Source organism: Vicugna pacos, chromosome 28, assembly GCF_048564905.1.
Source record: "Vicugna pacos chromosome 28, VicPac4, whole genome shotgun sequence".
Lineage (NCBI taxonomy): Eukaryota > Metazoa > Chordata > Mammalia > Artiodactyla > Camelidae > Vicugna > Vicugna pacos.
This window is the reverse complement of record NC_133014.1, coordinates 6,191,704-6,211,078: the sequence shown is the minus strand read 5'-3', so window position 1 is coordinate 6,211,078 and position 19,375 is coordinate 6,191,704. Positions and strand designations below refer to the sequence as shown.

General features: G+C 49.3%; 1 protein-coding gene across 9 annotated transcripts in view; it reads left to right on the top strand.

Annotated features, from left to right (window-relative positions):
• The window catches only part of NPAS2 (neuronal PAS domain protein 2), a 133,680-nt gene that overhangs the window by 47,197 nt on the left and 67,108 nt on the right, over positions 1–19,375 (top strand). For all 9 annotated transcript variants that reach the window (XM_072951313.1, XM_072951310.1, XM_072951309.1 and 6 more), the window contains exon 2: positions 11,301–11,354. In XM_072951313.1, the coding sequence (XP_072807414.1) occupies positions 11,323–11,354 (32 nt within the window). In that variant the 5' untranslated portion in view covers positions 11,301–11,322. The remainder of the gene's footprint in view (positions 1–11,300; positions 11,355–19,375) is intronic.

The window sequence follows — 19,375 nt, the reverse complement described above, 5'->3', positions numbered from 1 at the left end:
GAAACAGCTGAGAACCCAGAAAACCGGCAGCTCATCTTTCCAACGTTGGGAGAAAACACCACAAGGATCCACAGCCATAGCTTGAGGAAAACAGCTACCTCTAAAACGGAAGAAAGGAGAAAGGCACAGAGACAACGGCTGCTTCGTTTGTTCTTGAAGATGAACACCTGGCTTTAGCCATCATCAGAAACGTCCCCATGTGGTCTGTTAGGCTCTGTGAGAAGAGACACCTTCAGTTACCTGCCAATATCCAGGTAGCTTCCTTGTTTTATTTGTGAGAGATGTTTGCTAATTTTGTTGGTGTTAATTATGTAGGTTCTCATTGGTACCCAGCTGGAAGGGAGTGATGCTTACGTGTTTGACATTTATCCGAGTTCAAATAACATAACCTGGATGTAGCAGGTGACCCTTCGCATCTCCCCCGCACCCCTCCCCCCACCAGTACTCCTGTTTTCATGGCAGGGAGGCCTCCCACTCCTAGCGCTCTGGTCTGCGTGCTCGCAGCCGGAGCCACGCACGCACCTGCAGCTTCGGTCACCAGCTGGCGGGTTAGAAATGCAGCATCTCAGCCCCGCCCCAGCCCCGCCCCAGCCCCGCCAGACCAGAAGTGCTCCTTAACAAGAGCCCGAGGTGATTCATGTCTTCACTTGAGCTTGAGAAACGCTGCTGTAGACCTATATGTCCAAAACACGGTGGACTGCTATTTCTCGAATTCTCTCCTGAGCAATCGCCGAGTAGCGCCTGGGCAGGCGACACTGTCACGGTACCAGATCGGTTGGCCGGGTGAGGAAGTTGAGGCCCAGAGGGCTTCCCTCCCTCCGCATGCTGAGAGGTACCAGTCTAGTGATGCCTAATCCAGGCCCAACCCCACGATGCCCTGCCCACAGCCCAGGCTGAGTAAATATTTGATGTGCTGAGGAGGGACAGACAAAGGGTGGAGGAAATGCAGAGGCCCCCCCCCCCGTTTTTTTTTTTTGGTTTGTCTTTTGGAGGTTTTTTTGGGGGGTGAGGGGATAATTAGGTTTTTATCTATGTATTTATTTTCTTATTTTTAATGGAGGTACTGGGGACTGAACCCAGGACCCTGTGCATGCCAACATCTATCACTGAGCTATCCCCTCCCCCCAGGAGGCCCTTCTGTCTCTGGGTAACCTGAGCTTACCCAGAGCTGAGCTGCCTGTTTCCTGATTTCAATTTTGTGTTCCAGGTTCTGGGCTGCGATGTGAGGGCCAAGCCGAGGGTCCTGCTGAGGGTGAGGAGTGGACACACACAGGGTCTCCCCCAGAGGTGGGGAGGGCTGCCCAAGGGAAGAAACCCTTGGCTGGGGCCCAAGGAGCTCTTGCATCTGTTCTGGGGTGAAGAGGGAAGGCCCTCGTCCAGGTTCTAATGCTCCTGGTTTGGGAAGTATTGTTACCAGCACGGCTAGCTAACGCCTGCAAAACATCTTCACAGTGTGTGACTTCTCACCCTCTCTCTAGTTTGGCTCCTCCGTTGGTAAAATGGCGAGAATTCCAGTTCAGCCCCCTGGGGCCCAAGATGCAAGAGGAGGCGGCCTGGGTGGGGCCAGCCTGGTGCCGCAACATCAGATCAGTTCCTTTTCCGGCAGACTCACTGAAGAATCATGGCAGCCCTGCAGGCCAGGCTTCAGGGCAGTGGGAAACAAAGCGTAATGGGAGAGGGGAGGCCGGGGAGGAGGCCCTGGTGGTCACCAGATTCTGGTGTGAACTTCTTACAGTTTAAGTGCTTTGCCCTAAGCATGTGAATTTGCAGCAGGGCTCTGGGAGTCTTGCCATGCTCAGTAAACCCTGGAGTTTGAATGTAATGGAAAATGATCTGAAAAGAAATATATACATATGTATATAGGTACATATATGTGTGTCACTGAATCACTTTGCTGTGCACCAGAAACTAACACATTGTCAATCAACTATACTTCAGTTTAAATAAGTAAATGAACCAGGAGCTGGAAGATCTGTCAGTGGAACAGGAAGTAAAGAACAGGCAGAGTCCCAGATCTCGGAATACGGGCTTCCTCGTCCTGGCGTTCCTGGCGTTCCTGGCGTTCCTGGCGTTCCTGGCGTTCCTGGTGTCCAGCATAAATGAGCAGAGGGCTGGGTCGGGCGTCCCCATCCACCGTGTACAGAGATGTTGGTGCTTCTAGATGCTGCAGGATTCTTCCTGGGGCCAAACCTGCAGGAAGAGGGGGAGCCCATCCCAGCCTTGGGGCTTGAAGCTGTGCAGGGCTCCTACTGTCCTTTGCTGTTTCTTTCTTTGGCTTTTTTTCCCCTTAAACTTTTTAATTTGATAATAATGACAGGGTCAAAGGAATTTGCAGAGAAGTTCGTGTTCTGCGTGCCTGTCACGCGGTTTCCCCCGGTGATTACATCCTGCATCACTACGCATTGACACCAGAAGGGGGCCATGGCGCATGTGTGTATGGTCCTCGTTTTACCGCGTGTGTAGCTTTGTGTGATCACCGCCCCGTGCCCTTGGTTTTTTTTGGAGAATAGTAGTGGGACCCTCACAAACGCCGTAAAGACTGATTTCCTGGTACTTTCCTGGTGGCAGGAAGGAGCTATGTGCATCTCAAACGAAGGAGACATGGTTCACATTGTATTCTAGTGCTGTGGCTCAGGGCCCCCTGGCTCGCCTACGTGCAGTCATGCGTGCGCACGCACGCACGCACACACACACGCACAGATGCATGCTTTCTCTGTGGAAGACGTGGATGTGTTTGGCAGACTGTTCCTAAGGCCTGCCCCCTCCTTGGCTGGGGAAGGGGGGAGCCCTCTCTGTTTACCTGTGTTCCTTTTTAGAGGAGACGTCAGCATGAGGTCAGATAGCCTGAGACGCGCAAGTTGCTTTATGCGTAAGGAGCGGAAAGTGACCCCACCAGAGCAAGATTACTCAGAACCATTTGTGTCCTACACTTGCAAACATAGTTGTGCCTCTGAAGGGGTCTACAATGAATTAGGATCTAAACTGGGGGCAGAATTTGCATCCAAAAACCACAGTGCAGATCACCCACGAATACTGCCATTTTACTTATGCGATATTACACTTCAGCTAGAAGGGTTAATTTTTTTTTTAACTTGTGTCCAAAACACGAAAGCCTTGCTGGGTGGGATCCACTGAGACCAGATGCTTTGGCATCAGTGACCAAGTCTATGCCAGACCACCGGCAAACTCGGTTGCGGGTGGTAAGGACGAGGTCCCAGGGTCAGAATGGGTTCATGGCCTAATCATTCCCACTGACATCAGCACCTGACAGGAGACTGCAAGGCAGGTCCTGACCTACATCGGGCTCATTTGCAGAGAAGCACAGCAAAGCCACAAATGGCAGAGCATAAACCTGAACTCCAGGTACCACATGCTGCAGGATACTAAGGATTTCCGTGCCCACTGTTAAGAGGGGAGCAGACAAGCACGAGTGGCCGTGATTTGTCCCCACAGTGCAGTCAGGGATGGAGCTCTGTCATAGCCAGGCATTCCTCATCCTGCCTCCTTGTCACCTGTATGGACACTTGGACAGGTCATTCTCACCCAGCATAGTCTATGGGCTAGGTGACCACCTTCAAATAATTAGAAGACCTCATTTTTATTCGACATTTCATAGTTTACAAAGTTACTTCTCGTTAGGAAGAGAAGGAAGAAATCATAGCCCCCAAAAATAGGCAATTCCCCGAGGTCATTCAGCCAGTCAGTGATGGAGCCGACACCACAGTCCAGGGGACCCTCTGATCACACGTTCCCACTGATTGAGGCCCGTCACACATGGAGCAGGCTTCCCGTTTGCCCCGGAGGCTGGCACGCAGCCCTAGAGCATGTTGGAAGTTTGTGGGAGGAAGAGAAGCGTCCCGGGTTCTTTGGGAGCCCAGCTCTGGACCCCTCTCCTCTCCCTGCCCCTCCCACGTCCCCCAGGGGCTGGCAGGTGCTTGAGGGAGCTTGACGCTGGTTCTGGCTTCTGGCTTCCATGCCCAGCGCTGGCTGCTGCTCCGTGGGGCATCTTTCAAGATGCCTGCTTTTGAGTAAAACCATGACATTTTCCAGGATTTTCAAGTTTTCTGTGAGGTTATTCTTCCTGAATTCAGTTCCTTCCTCTTTGTCGAAATCCGAGTCACGCTCTCGGCTTCTCCTTCTGGCCATAGGAGGGCACTTAGGAGCTTATCAGAACGCAAACAGTGCCTTTGGAAGATAGAAAATTCATTGCGTATGTTTTTCAACCAAGATAAGAGGCAACAGAAAGAGGAAAGCATATGCTTTGTGCGGCTCACCACAACCCCACTCCGATGTGACGCCTGCTTCCTGCCCCTGGGATTCTTGGCCTCATGGTGGTACACATCCCACCGTGTCGCCATGTGACACATATGAGCATGGACACACACGTACACGCACAACCATTCATGCTAAAACCTCACGTGTGATCATAGCTAAGAAAGGCTTTGTTGTAGCGGTGGTTAATTTAATTTTTCATGACCTCAAAATGTTTGCAAGCATAGGGCCAGAGAGGGACCCAGTCCTCAGAGGGAGCTGGCCTGGGGTCATTACGACATAGACATGAACTTGGCTTCTACCTGGGAGGGAGAAAGGCAGAACAAACAGTTTAAACCACATGAAGGAGGAAGGACTCACAATTGAGTAATTCAACGAGAGTAAAGAAGAGAAAATATTTCTAGGAGAAAGAGTTCGGAAGGTACTGCCTTTTTATTTTTTACAATAATAAACATATTCATAATCATATTATATACACATATATATATAATGGAGAAATTGACTTAGTCTAATGAAAAATGGCCCAACCCTCTTGACTTTTCCATTCTTAATGAGAGGAGGAAAGAATCACAATAAATACGTATTGCTTCTCCCTCTGAAAATGAGACAACTTTTTAATGTTTCCATTTAAGCCAGACATCTTCTTTTGCTCCGTTTGTTGGTTGGTTTCCTTTTCTTTCAAACAAGTTTGCAAAAATGAAATTTACTTCTGTTTATGTTCATAACGTCCAAAAAATGTGAGCGTGGCCTTGGAATGATGATTTCGTTCTGTTCTAAAGAATCTGATCGTTTTTCATAGACTCAAGGATTTAGCATATCCTGAAGACTGAAAACGGTATGACTTTATTTAGGTAAAGATAAGTATATAACACCATTAAATATACTGAATTGCTTAGTGAAGTCATCCGGGAACTAAGTGGACCATGCTTTGAGACAACGCTGCGTTAATTAATAAATGCATTGAAGAGTAGATTGGACAACACAGAGTCACCTTATTTTAACAGCAGTTGACTTTCAACTTTGCTAGATTTGGCTAAACATGTAAAATTAACTATTTAAAATCAAGAAAAAAAATCTAAACTGCCTCCCATTTTACCCAGAGCTTCGATGTTAAAAAAAAAAAAAGTGGTAGTTGGTTGTGGCCTCATGGAAACCAGGTGTGTGATGCTCTGTCAAGCAGACTCGGCGGTGGTGATGAGCTTGCCCGACAGAAGGATGGAGAGTGAGGGTGGGGTTCTGTCCCCCCACGAGTGGGCTGTGAGCCACCCGCACACTTAAAGTATGATTCAGTTCACAGAAATGTTTATCCCCAGCTCTTCGGGAAAATACTGTTATGCAAGCTAATATCCCCGTACAGGAACTTTTTAGGTTGCAAGGGACATTTTAAAAGGCTGGCCTTGCACGGTCCCTGGGAGCGGGTAAGCATCTCTGGAATTTAAAAGTGAGGCTAACTGACGTCCATCATTAGCATCTGTTATTTAAATGTGGACTAGCACCTTTTGTGTGGTTCCTCGGTTGGGATCATAATCCCAAGCACCTGAGCTAACACTCCTTGAGTTTTTTGCCGCCTGTGGCTCAGTCTAGGCGCTCTGCGGGTATTAAACGTCCTCACATCTCAGAGCTGCCCTGTGAAGGTGAGAAACTGGGCACAGAGAATTGTAGTATCTTGCCTGAGGTCACTCTGATCTTCTGTCAGATGTGGGGCCCCCAGGGCACGACATACATGCTGAGGAAGCCTGTGAACAAAGGCCCAAGAGCTGGAAGGAAGGAAGGGAAGGATGGACGGACAGACCATTGGAAAGGCCTCAGGATGCTCTGGCCTCTGCCTTTTCTTCAAAATGCCAAACAGAAAGCTTTTCAGAGAAGGTTGTCACTGAAAGAGATTGGGTGAGTATTCCCAAAGTCATGGGTTTCTAGATCTGAACATATCTAAAAAGGTTTATTGACAAAACTTCGGGTACCTTTGTTACAGAAATGAAAGAAAGAGGAAATGACGTCTGGCACTGTGCGTATCTGCATTGACAGAATCGGTCACCCCGACCTGGCCTGGGCCACATGGCCACTGGTCTGTCGGGAAGCTTCGGGGGGACGCCGGGTGAAAACTTGGGTCTGCTCCTGCTGCTGGGGCACCAGTGAGCTACTGGAGGGCTTGAGCAAGGGGCCCTGTCCCTCCTGGGGGCCCCGGGAAGCAGGACCTGGCCCCTGGGGCCCCCAGCATCAGCCTCCAGGTTTGTGCCGGTCCCTCCTGAGACGACCTGGTTTCAGACTCCAGCTCCTGGAAGTAGGTTAGATCACCTGGGCCTCGGGGGAGTTTCCCTCAGAGCATCTGGTGCTTTGTCCAACGTGTGAACCCAGGAGGCCTGAAGGGGTGGCCTTTCTGTCCGGACAGCTGCAGCGACACTGGACACAGGCACTGTGGGGACAGCACAGTGTCCCACTCTCCAGCCTGGGCCCGCTGGTCCCCACACCACCGGCTCAAGTCCATCCTTGCCCCCGGCAAGCACCCCGTTATCACCAGGAGTCGAGGAGAGAGGTGCGACGAGTCAGGTGGAGGGAGCCGGCGGCCGGGGGGGCAGCACAGGGTGGCCGGCTGTGTTCATGCCAGCTGGCAGCACGACTGTGCGAGAGAAGCAGGTTATCTCACCGCCGTGAAGACACTAACTGAACGACACCGGGCGTCTACACTGTTCTCTTCCTGCAGCTTCTCTTTCTTTGAGTTTTCCTCATTCCTTGGGTCCCCAGTCTGCCCCCGGAAGGCTGCCCGAGCCACCCCGGCTGGACCCAGAGCAGCCCGGGGCCCCTCCAGGAGCAGCCCTGCCCCTCTCACCGCCGGCCCCTCATTCACATCGTTAGTTCGTGGCCGTGGAAGAGGGTGTTGCTAAGCTGACCTACTTTTCCCTCTTTGCCCACAGCAGGCTAAGCCTGTTTAGCGTTGTCCAGAGGGGCCGGGCAGAGCAAGGAGCTTTCCGAGTCGTGCAGATGGCAGTCTTCTGGGTGAACAGGATTTAATCTGGTTGCCCCGTTTTCCATTAGTCTAAATAGTTAGGACCTGGCACCCGAGGTGACCCAGGGACAGTGTCCAAGCACAGGGGCTTCTCACGTCCCAGCTCAGCCTCGCCGCCGGAGATTCTGCATTAGGGTGAATTACTGCCAGGAACTAGCCTTCTCTCCAAACTTGGAAAACAGATTTCTAAACAGAATCTCATGCGTCTCCTCTGCTGGGACACTGTCCTGAGCCAGGAGCATCTGCTGCCTGCTGAGATGCAGAGGATGGAAGCTGGGCTTGCCTTCAAGAGGGTCACCACTGAGTCAGGGGTGTGTGTGGACAGCTTAGGCCAGGGCGGCAGACACAGATTGATGTTGTAAGGAGGCGAGGATGCAGGAGGTGGGGCAGGGGTACAGTGCTTCCCTGACCTCAGATGGTGTGGGGAGGGCTGGAGGAATGAAGAGTGGTGGTGGTGGTGATAAGAGAGAGGAGGATGTCACCACAGTGCAGATGTCAGGGGTCAGGGATGGGACAACGTGTCTTGGAGCTGAAGTCACAAACTGGCAACCTGTCATCAAAGGCTGTGGACACTGTGCTTAGGGATTTGGGTGTGACACCAATAGGTGTACACATTACACACACTTCTATTCTTTGCTGGAATATCACAGTGTTGCGGCCGCAGGATGGTGTCAGTCGTCTAGGGAAGAAACAGAGGATCCGATAGTCACAATCGAATAGCTGGCGAGAGAAAGCCAGAAGCTGAGCTTGCCCTGTAGTGTGTTTCACTAACCCATGTACCATGTGCCCAGCACGCCCGCCACCTCCCGGGAGGTGTTCTGGTTCTGCACTTCGTCATCCCAAAGCTCAGGCTGAACATCCAGACAAGGGGGCTGTGTCTCACACTCTCTCTGACACACTGACGCCTCCACCCCGGGCTTCAGGGCTGGGGCATCAGCCAGTGGGTGAGTTGTGCGTTGATTGGGGTCACATCGTGAGACATTTTTGAAAGGACAGAGCTCAGGCTCTTTTTTAAAAGGAAAAAACTATCCTTCTGGCTTCCCTGGCAGTTTCTGCTGTGTTGTCCAGGAGGGGTTGCAGGGAGGGAGATCTTCTAAGACATTTTTCATTTACACCATGAACATCTGAAGGAACAAAGTGGGGAAACTGGACATTTCTAGTCCTGCCGGGTTGACCTTTAAAGTGTAAAAACCAGACATTTCTGGACCTACTGTTGCTCCGCTTGCTCGATGAACACGACCAGGTCTTGGCTGCGGCCGGGTCTTCCTGGTGGAGATGCGTCACGTCCCCTCTGCCCAGTGCGCTGGGGCTTCCTGCCCGACATGCTGTTGGTGTCTGTTCTGTGTCTTGTCCTCCCGCTGGTCCCATCAGGTCTAGAGGGCAGGCTTTTCTTCAGACTTTGTGTGCGAAGGGCCTGAGAGTGTTTCTTGAGGAGAAACTCCAGCTTCCAGGATGTTTGGGGCCCTGCCTGCCCGCAACCCCCCCCCCATCCCACAGAGCTCAGCGTGAATTTCATACTGGTGGCAGAGAATGGAGACAAAACGTAGAGGATGCTGCTGGGAAGCCCCAGAGAGACTCAAGCCATCGAGGTCCTCACTTTGGGGATGCTTTGAGGGCAGGTGTCCAGTGGGAAGGCGGACGACACTGTCTTTTTTAGAAATCATTCTCTAACAAAAGCCAATGGGGCATCCCGAAATGTGACTCTTGCCACAGGGCCTTCCTGTGGCCGGTCTTTACCTCTCACGAATGTGGCCATGACCCGGGGATGGCACTCCCTCCCTCATCAGGGGCTGCTTCCCCCCGGGTGGGCTGGGCCTCTGGAAAACAATGCAAAGGAAGGCTGTTTGGTACCAACCAGGTGTAAGTTACCTGGGGCTCTGCAGATGCGGGCCGGCTCTCGTTCCAGAGTCACGGTCTCCGCCCGCTGCACCTTGGAAAGGAGACGGTTCACCTTTCTTCCCCACCCATCCTCTGCCAAGTGCTTTACACAGATGAGCTGTCCTGATGGGGTCTCAGGAGGATGGTGGAAAGTGGGAGTTTACACTTACAGATGAGGTCGTCATTCCCCAGGCTCTGTCTGGGCCACCGCACTGAGCAGAGGAACCAGGCTGGAGGACACGGAAACCTAGCTCTTGGGAGCTCCCAAACGAACGTGGCTGCCTCCCACGGTGAGCAGCTAGTTACAGAAACATCCCACTGTTTTATTCAACGTTATTTGAAGCTCTGATATGAAGCCGTCAATTCCACAGCCTGGGTGTGTCCGAAACAAATCTGGCTTCTTGTTTCCAGGATATCTTGGTCTTGTGTGCTCCTTGCAAAGTTAAGCGCAATTACGATGAACGCTCCCGGGCCCAAAGGAGCGTGAGGACGAGCAGTTAGGTAGACGAGGAGCTGGGCGATAGCCGCGTTTTATGGATTGATTTCGGTTTGTCTGTGGCAGCTGAACAGTGGCTCCCAACAAAGCCGTTCACTGACTCAGCTCCGAGCATGACTCATAAATCTCCTTGTCCCCTCTTGCTGATTTTTATAGGCGTTTATCGTCCACACCCTGACCATACACCATCACCCATCAGAGTCTCTAGTTGACCTGGGTTTGCACTGTGCAGTCCAAACTCTTTAGAAAGGGGCCCCTAAAAGGAATCTTAAGTGATTGGAATATAAGTTTTACAGGCTGCAAGAATTATATGTCATGTTAGGGTGACCTTTCGATCCATCGAGATAGTGCGATGATTTCTCTTTTGGAAATTCTTTGTTGACTGTACAATGCCATTTCAAATTTACTTCATAACGAATTTTCTAACTTTCTGCTTCCATTTCTTACTGGTTGATGTCACTGTTTTCCTGAATAATGAATCATCAGACCCTTGGAAAAAGGAAAGCATGAAGGGGGAATCCTGATCAAAGCAGGCAGATCAAGCCTCAGCGTTGACCTTAGAGAAGCTGGAAGGATAATTCTCATAGGGTTGTGGAAGCTTGCTGAATTGGGGGAAGGGAGTCTTCTCTTGGTTTCTCCTGGGAGTCCCGCTCCCTGAGGCCCTGGCCAGCCTGGGAGGCGCTGCAGCTAGAGGATGTGCAGGAGTGGCTTCAGGGAAGGGTGGACCCGTTGTTGACCGTGCCTTTTCCAAGTTGCAGGGTGTGCGGGAATATGCTGAGGATTCCTTGCAGGAGGGGGCGGCCTCTGCCCCCAACTCCGGCCTCAGGGACACCCTGAAGGTCTTTCTGCCTGAAGGGCTGCCTGGAGGAGGAGCACCCCAGACAAGTGGGATTCTGGGAAATGTGTAAAGTAAAGAAGAAGTCAGGGATGTGGCTGTGAGGGGTGAAGGACCTCAGGTATGTGAGTGGCCCTGAGAGGCTTCGAGCTAGCAGCCCAGGAGAGGAGAGGCCAAGATGGTAAGGTCGTTGCTGGTGATCTGGGGCCAGAGAAGCATTCCCGGATTGTTACTTCATTTTTCACATCTGTGTGCCTGGACTTTCTGGGGGGGTGTATGTGCCTTAAAGGAAGGACAGTGTATTATACTCCTTTGGGGCCCTGATCCCTTCAGGGGAGTATATGAGTTTGTATATTTGAATGAACAGAGAAACAGATAAAAGCTGTCCTTTAGAATGTTGTGGGCAGTTTGCAGGTTTAAGACGTGAGATAAACAGATACTTCGTTGAGCTGGGTCTGGAAAGTAAATTCTTCGAGTGTGATCTGGGGACCTCCAGGAGGTCCGAGAGATCAAAACAATTTTACTAATATTAACACATCATTTGCCTGTTTATTCTCATGAGTATACAGCAGACTTTCCCAGAAGCTCCTTGACATCTGTGGATTGCATCTCGCAGATGCCTTATGAAGGAGTGCTTGTGTATTTAAGATTTCTCAGTCTTCACCTACACGCTCAAGCTCTTCAGAGTCATCAGTAATTTTTGAGAGTGATAAGGGTCGCTGCAAAGTCAGAGAACCTCTGTGATTCAGATACAACCAGAAAGTCCTGTGAGAAAGGTCGAGAGTCTGATAATAATCTTCTGTTCTTTTTTGCAGGAAAAACTGCAGAGAAAATCTAATGGATGAAGATGAGAAAGACAGGGCCAAGAGGTAAGAAGGGGCGTCTTCCCTGCCCCCTTGGGGTCGCGTGGTCCGCCCTCCGAATCTCACTTGTCCTCGCCCTGCAGATGAAAACACAGCAAGACAGGCAGCTGGGCATGTGCCCCTCCTTGGGATACTGCAGAACTCTGCTAAGGAAATTCACACCCGCTCCCTTAGTGTGAATTACTCATTGTCTGGGACTTGCCAAGGGGTTCATAGTTTTCATATGGCCAATTGGGGACCCTGTTGACCCGGGTCTCCTTTCAGAGGCTTCTGATCTCTGCATTTCCAGAACAGATACTGCTTGGCAAGGGAGCCTGCTAGGAGCCATGCCGGCTGGGGTTCAGATCCTGGCTCTGCAGTCGGAGGAGCTGCCTGGCTCTGGACAATAACCCTACGAATCATTACCACACATCGAGCACCCAAAAGTCATCCTCACTGGGCTGAACACTTCCGTACACGTGATCCCATCTTCCTCCTCAGCAGGTGGAGATATCCAGCCACTCTGCACTGTTGTCAGGTTGACCAGAAATCCTAGCTCTGTAGCTGGCCATGTCAGAGCTGTAATAACCTTGTCCAAGCTTGTTTCTTCACTGGACATGTGTTGAATACCTCCTGTATATGCGATGGAATCATAAAGTAGGCATTTTGAAGGTAAAAACCAGTTGGATGTTATCAATCTCACACGATCAGCCTGACCTGGCAGTTACTGCGCTAGGCTCTGGGGAAGTGAGGATGAATAAAAGGCTTCCTGCCCATGAGGAGGGCCCAGGTGAAGGGAGGAGATTGGTAGGTGACCATGAATCATTAGGCTGCATGGTGACTGGAGTCACTGCCTGGTTGTCACTTCCAGCATCCTCCAGTGCATCCCCAGCCGCTCAGACCTGCTGGACCTGAATCTGCAGGGCACAGGGTGGGGCTGTGTTGCTTGTTAATTTCCCAAGCATTTCCTTCCAAAAAACCAGGGAGCAGGAGCATGGCCAGAGGTGGAGACCAGCCTGGGCTGGTGTGGAGTGAGGATTGTCGGAGTTGGAGGGTCCACCCTGGGATTTGTCATACTGCTATTTCTCCTTTTCCGTGCGTTTGCAAATGTTGTGTAGAAAAACTTTAAAGGAACAACAGTACAGAAAATTCCCTAGCTTATTCTGATCTAACAGGCCCTTCCCTTGGCACTGGGGACCCTGACTCCCTGAGGTCACCAATCCGAAGGCTAGTCAAACCCACGTGGTCCCACGCAGCGCGTAAATGAATAGACCAGGCCTGGCCTGACTGGAACAGAGTCCTCACGCCCTCCCTCGGGGCAGGCTGCCCACTCTTTGCTCTGGGGGTGTCTTCCATTGGGTTGCCTCGCAGGTCGCTGTGGATGGAGGGCTGGCTGGAGGAGGAGACTTGGGCTGGCCTGTCCCCTGTCAGCAGTCCCAATGAGCCCCTTCAAGTCTCTAAGCCTCCACTTTCTCAGCTGCAGCACAGGCGTCATCATTCCTGCCCTGCCCTCCTCTCGGGCTATTTAGGGATCAGCCACAAAATATGCCAAGAAGCCCTTTTTTAAAAAAGTGTTCATCACAACAGGTATGTGAAGGTGCGGGACACTTTGCATCATACACGTACAAGGTGTCCCCTTCAGCAGTAATGAAGAGGCCCGTGTTCACCTATTGCCCTAGGAAGTGTAGGCAGCACATGGCCAGGCTACGTACTTCCACCTGCATTTACTTCTGTGTGTCTCATCTCATATCCTCTCCTCCACGTCCCTGAGGTGCGTACCAGTGTTACTCCCATTTTACAGATGAGGAAACGAAGGCTCAGCAAGGTTAAGTAACTTGTCAAACATCACACAGCTCTAATAAGTGGCAGAGGGGAAGTTAAATCCTGGGTTCCTAAACCTCAGACTCTGTTCTCATTCCCCAGACCGCACGCAGTTCTTTTCCTGTGAGAGCTAGTCCAGCCTCTCCGGCAGGCCCGGACTGAGAGGTGTGTCCTGAAGTGACTTTGGAGTTTGAGTCCACGTGCAGTTTGCCTTGGCCATCATCATCTCTAATGTCACCCCAGCACCTCCCACCTCCCATCTCAGCCCTGTCTCTCTAACACCCAGCTTACCTCGAAATCAAGAAGAGGTAAAATGCGAGCTTAAGGAGGCTCTGCCATACTCAGAGATCATCACGTAGAGACATTCCAGTAAAATCTTGGCTAAAAAGTCTTAGAAATAAATCCAGTTGTATGCAGTTTTTTCCCACTTATTCCCATCCCCATTGGCTTTGAGCCGTGGGCACCCACACCCCCAAATGGCCTATTTGAAAATCTCCATCACAGGTGCCGGGCAGGGAGGATGCTGGCTGTCCCTCTCTTCTTATCCTCAGATGGGGAAACGGGTTTCAGAACGTCTGGGAATACCCAGATCTCTTGGCCAGACTAGTAGCAATAGTGCGGCGCTCCTCACAGCACTTGGGATTAAAAAAAACAAGGACAGAACAAACACAGTCCAAAACCGGAATCTCTTCCAACGCCTCTAGCTGAGCGGGTTTTATAGCAGCTACACGGGAGGCCCTTCCCCAATCCCACCTGGAAGTCTCATGAGAATTGTTTTCACTTGGGGTGTTTTGATGAGATTAGAAATGTTTAGCTTCAGATCAAAACTCTCATTGTCTCCAGAAGACAGGAGCTCAATTTGGCAAGGTTTTCAAAGCTTTAGGGAATTCACGGTTTATCTGGATTGTTTGATCATGTGTTCTAAACCAGGACATGGATGCACATGTCTTCTGTGAATTTCCACGTAAGCCCGCTGAGTATTCATTGGGTGCCTTTTGTGTGTTCGGAACTTGGTGCTGTTTTCTTCAGGGGAAGTGTAAAAACGTGGTCCTTGGACTCAAAAAAGAAAGGGTTTGATGGAGAGACATTTGGATCCCTAGATAATGAGGCACAGTTTACCATGTTGTGTTCCAGTCATAAGCATGTCTTTCTAATTCTGTGACACAGTTTTTTTTTTTGGCATTCTTTTTTTATTGAAGTAGAGTCACTTTGCAGTGTTGTGCTAATTTCTGGTGTGTGACACGGCATTTTGTGGTGTGTGTGTGTGTTTCATCCAGAAAGTGCTGACGTGTGGCAGGAAGTTCCCAGGCTTAGAATCAGACAGGCACAGCTTTGATTCCTGCCACTTTTACTTTCTGTCCTCAGATGACCTACTAACCCCCTTTTGGTCTCAGTCTCCTCTTCTGTAAAATGGGGGCGTTAATAGTAGCACTCCCTTCCTAGAGTTATTGCAGGAAGTAAATGGAGCTCTGGGTTAGCCCCCAGCACGGTGCAGGGTGCACAGTGCTGATAAGAAAAGCTACAGGGCACCACGTGCCTACAGCATTTTGCACGCCTTAACTCTCATCCTCACAGCACCCCTTGACATACGTAATTTTTAGCTCCATTTTACAGTGGAGAAACCCAAGGCTGAGGATCACACATGCAGGGGCAGGTGGGGATTTTAACTCGGGCATCAATTTCTAACATCTGGGCTCCTAACAACTTCTCGGACACCTGGTAAATGGAAGCTGTTCCTTTTGAGTCATGGGCCCGAGGAGGAGGGACAGAAAGCGCTGGGAGAAATCATCACCTCCCAAAGAAAGCAAGTTTCTGTAACTTGGCAGTATTGTGGAAAGGCTTACTCCATTTCTTGATGGAAGTGAACACTAAGAAGAAACTTTCATGGGAGCCGCCTCCTTTCTTCCAATATTAAATGGTCCGTTCATCAGCATGAATTAAAATTACACTGTCTCCTATCAGCAGTGAAGGGCCATCTCCATAACCCGTGCGTTTCCACTGAGTGGGGGGTGGCGAGTGTAGAATTGTGCTGCCCCTGGTGGGATACCTGGCCCTGTCCAAACTGTCCGTGAGACACTTGGGCCACAAAACCTTCGGTCCATGCCAAAAGGTCTTTGATATTTCGGTCCTGTCCAAAATCAGGTGGCATGGACCAAACGTCCCCATGGACGTTTTGGATAGGACCGAATTTCAAGGACCTTTTGTTGTGGACCAAATAATCTTATGGGCCAAATGTCTCTGGGCATTTTGGACAGGATCAAATCCAACCATATATCAAAGGCCTTTTGGTGTGGACCAAACGTCTTATGGAGCAAATGTCCTATGGACCAAATATTTTATGGACATTTTGGATGGAACCAAATGTCTGCTGACCATGTTGCCATTTTTTTTAACTATAGATGATTTACAATGTTGTGTTAGCTTCAGGTGTACAGCCAGCATAGTGACTCAGTTATATGTATGTGTGTGTTTTATATATATATGTTCTTTTTCAGATTATTTTCCATTATATGTTATTACAAGATATTGAATATGCTTCCCTGTGCTCTACAGCAGGAAGGACCTTGTTGTTTATCTATTTTATATATAGTTGTGTGTATCTATTAATCCCATGCTCCTAATTTATCCCTCCCCCACCCTTTCCCCTTTGGTAACCATAAGTTTTTTTTTCCATATGTCTATGAGTCTATTTCTGTTTTGTAAATAAGTTCATTTGTCTCATTTTTTAAAATTCCACATATAAATGATATACGATATTTGTCTCTGTCTGACTTATTTCACTTAGTATGATCATCTCTAGGTCCATCCCTTTTGCTGCAAATGGCATGATTTCATTCTGTTTTATGGCCTTTTGTTGATAAGGGTGAAGTGTGTCAGGCAAGAGTCGCTGATTCTTGGGGTTCTTGACAGCATGAGTGCTGGTTCTGAAACACAAGTGAAATGGTTTTATTATTCTTTGACCCTTATCCTTCGTCTCCCCACCAGGGAAGTGATTCAGACAAGAGGGAGAAGTGAACACGCAACAACGAAGAAGCTTATACCTGCACTTTTGCAGAAGTAAAAGCTTCAGCCCTGGGAGGCTGTTTGTTTTTTCTGGTCCCTCCTGGGTGCATCTGTTGACGCGGACCAGTGACCGCAGTCATCCCACTGCCCTCCTGGCACGATTTGTGAACTAAGTAGTGAGCAAGTGGGAGTCATAGAAGAGGACGCATAGCATTACCCTGCCCTCCAAGAGCTTGTAGGCAACTCGGGGGCATCCTTGAAAACCCTGTGTTAGGCAGAGCCGGGGTGATGATCAGAACATGTGGGCTGTGCTTTCTCAGCCAAGTGCCCGTTCGTGGAGAGGAACATGGTGAAGAGGAGAGACTGACTTCCTTGTTCCACTTCTCTGGATGTAAATCCGGTCTGTCTAAAAGGAAAGGCCGGCCTGCACGTGTAGGTGGTACCCAGCTCGGAGGACTTCTGCCCTGTGCACACTTGCCGATGGCCCTGGGCACAGTCTCCATGCAGGATGAAAAAGCCCGGCCCCAGGCAGTGTAGACTGCTGTCCCAGTGGGAGCCCACCTTTCGTGCTAATTCTGTGGCACTTCTCTTTCATAGGCTCTTTGCTGGGTGTTGGGTGCAGCGTCCTGGGTCCCAACACAGGGCAAGAAAGGCAGTAAAAAGATGTTCAGGCTGCCTTTCTGTTTTATTGGGTGATTAAGACAGCACCAGGCTTTGCTAGACCATAGAGGTATCAGGACACGCGATTCCTTTCTGTTACCCTGGAATTTCCAGATGAGTGACTCTGTGTTCAAAACAAAGGGGAAAGTAGAAGTGTGCTTGCAGGCAGAATGCTAATTCTTACTGCGGCCCAGTAAACAGACACTGGAGAGGCGCCTCCCTCTGGGGGGGGCTTTTGGCCTTCACCCTGGTGGGGTCCCTTGGTTGGTTAGGAAGATTCATCAGAAGGAGAAATGTGTTCCTGGTAGGCCTAGAAACTTGGGAACACCTCAGCTCAGGGAGACCCAGCACCTTTCCAGGGGCATCTGAGGCAAAGGGCACGTTTCTAAAAATCCCTTTCCATCATTTCAATATATTTTAAATTGCAGAGGGATGCTCAGATGTCTACCATCTTGAAAATGCAGCTTCTCCTTTTAGAATTTCAGTGACAAGTTCCTAAGGATTGTGCTCCAGGAAAATCCTCCCCGCGTAACCGTTAAGTAAGAATCACTAGGAAATTAGGCCACCTTTCCGTTTAAGTCTCAGCACTCCTGATAACTTTGATTAAGAGTGAAGATGTCCGCATTACATCTCAGGAGCTCCCAGTCATGTCCCAAATGCTCCTCCAGGTCCGTGTGGTTTCCAAAATTTCTGTGTGAGTTTCCAAAGTTCTCCAGGAGATGAGGGTGATACCAGCCAGATGCATCTTGCTCCATGTTGAGTGACTTTCCCCCTTCCCCAAACACATACAGCTGACATTCTCTTCTTGAATTGAGTTGCTGGGCGATGGCCCCCAACCCCACTGCCCTGGTGTGCAGGGATGCTGCGGGCTGTGGAAATGAGGAGGAGGGGCCCAGGCCTGGGTGTGGGAGGGCACTGCACTGACCTTAAACGGACCTTGCTTTACAAGCCAGCAGCCAGCATTTCCCAAAACGTATGCTGGGAAACACTAACACATTGGAGTCGTGCTGTTCATTCTTTCTCCCTTTTGGAGGGTTTCAGGGCTGCTCAGCACCTTAAAGGTGCTACGGCTGCAATTAGCACATAAACAGACAAGAATCTGTTCCATTTTATGCCACCTTTCATTAAAAAGAAAAAAACCATCTGGAAAAAAAACAAACAAAAAAGTGGCAACGAAATAACCTCTGGCTATGGTCCTTCTGACTTTTTCCAAATAATTCTTCCTGTTTTTCCATGGAAGACCCTCAGCCCAATACTGTCTTAGGTAGTAGGTGTGTCAACTTTATTCTCATCATTTTTGGTACATTTTCTTATATGTAAAAAAAATAGCAAAAGAACATTTGAAAAATACTGAAATGTTTAAAGCAAACAAAGATGACTTATAATCATACCACCTAGAGGTAGACACTGTTAATATTTTGACATATTTTCATCACATTTTTCTATATTTCCATCACATTTTAATAGGAATACTCTTATAAGCTCTTTGTTAATGTAACTGATCAGACTCTAATTTATTTTTTATATTTTTTCATTGAAATATGGTTGATTTACAACTATATCTACATGTTGTGTTAGTTTCAGGTATACAGCAAAGTGATTCAGATATATGTATATAGATATATATATTCTTTTTCAGATTTTATTCTATTATAGGTTATTACAAGATATTGAATATAGTTCCTTGTGCTATACAGAAGGTCCTTGTCATTTATCTCTTTTATACATAGTGACTCTAATTTATTCTTCAATGCAGTTCACTTTCACGGACAGGACTGTCTTAATGTAGAGGATGCTTAAAACTGATGTTATGTTTGAGCGTTGCACATCACAGCTACCTCTCTGGACGTTGGCAGTGAGACCCTACTGGGCATATTTCAGTTCCACATGTAATTAGAATTCCTTCTACAACCCCAACCTCTGCTTCAGGTACTAAAACAGACTTTTGTGGAGGCTATAAAAGAAGTGTTAAGACCTAACCCGACAACCTTCTCAGACAGGTTCATTCTGCTTGGTTTATAGTAAATACTCAGATTGGAGAGGCCTGGTCTGCACCCTGGTCAATTCCCATTGCATTCTATAATGTGGAACCCGTGAGCCCGATTAAGCCATGCTGGAATTCCCAATCTGGAAGGAACTTGGGCCCCATTGAGAACTTATTTTAGGCATTAACCCTCCTGGGTATCTGTTGCTGTGTAACAAACCACTCCAAGGTTTATGGGATTGATGCAAAGGCATTTATGTTGCTCATAGGTCTTCAGGTTGGGTGGGGCTTGGCAGGAAATGCCTGTTCCATGTGGTCTCAGCTAGAGTGGCTCAAAGATGATATGTGAAGTCATCTGAAGACGTACTCAGTCCCGTGGCTGGCAGTGGATGTTAGCTGTCCGCTGGGACTGTGGCCGACACGTGGAGGTGTGGCCTGCTTATAATATGGGACGGGCTCGAGGGTGAGCATTATGAGAGAGACCTGGGGGAAGGGAACTGTGTGTCCAGTTAGTGCCTGGTCTTGAGTGTCAGGCCGGGTCACCTGTACTCACCAGAAGCACATTGCTAAGGCCAACCAG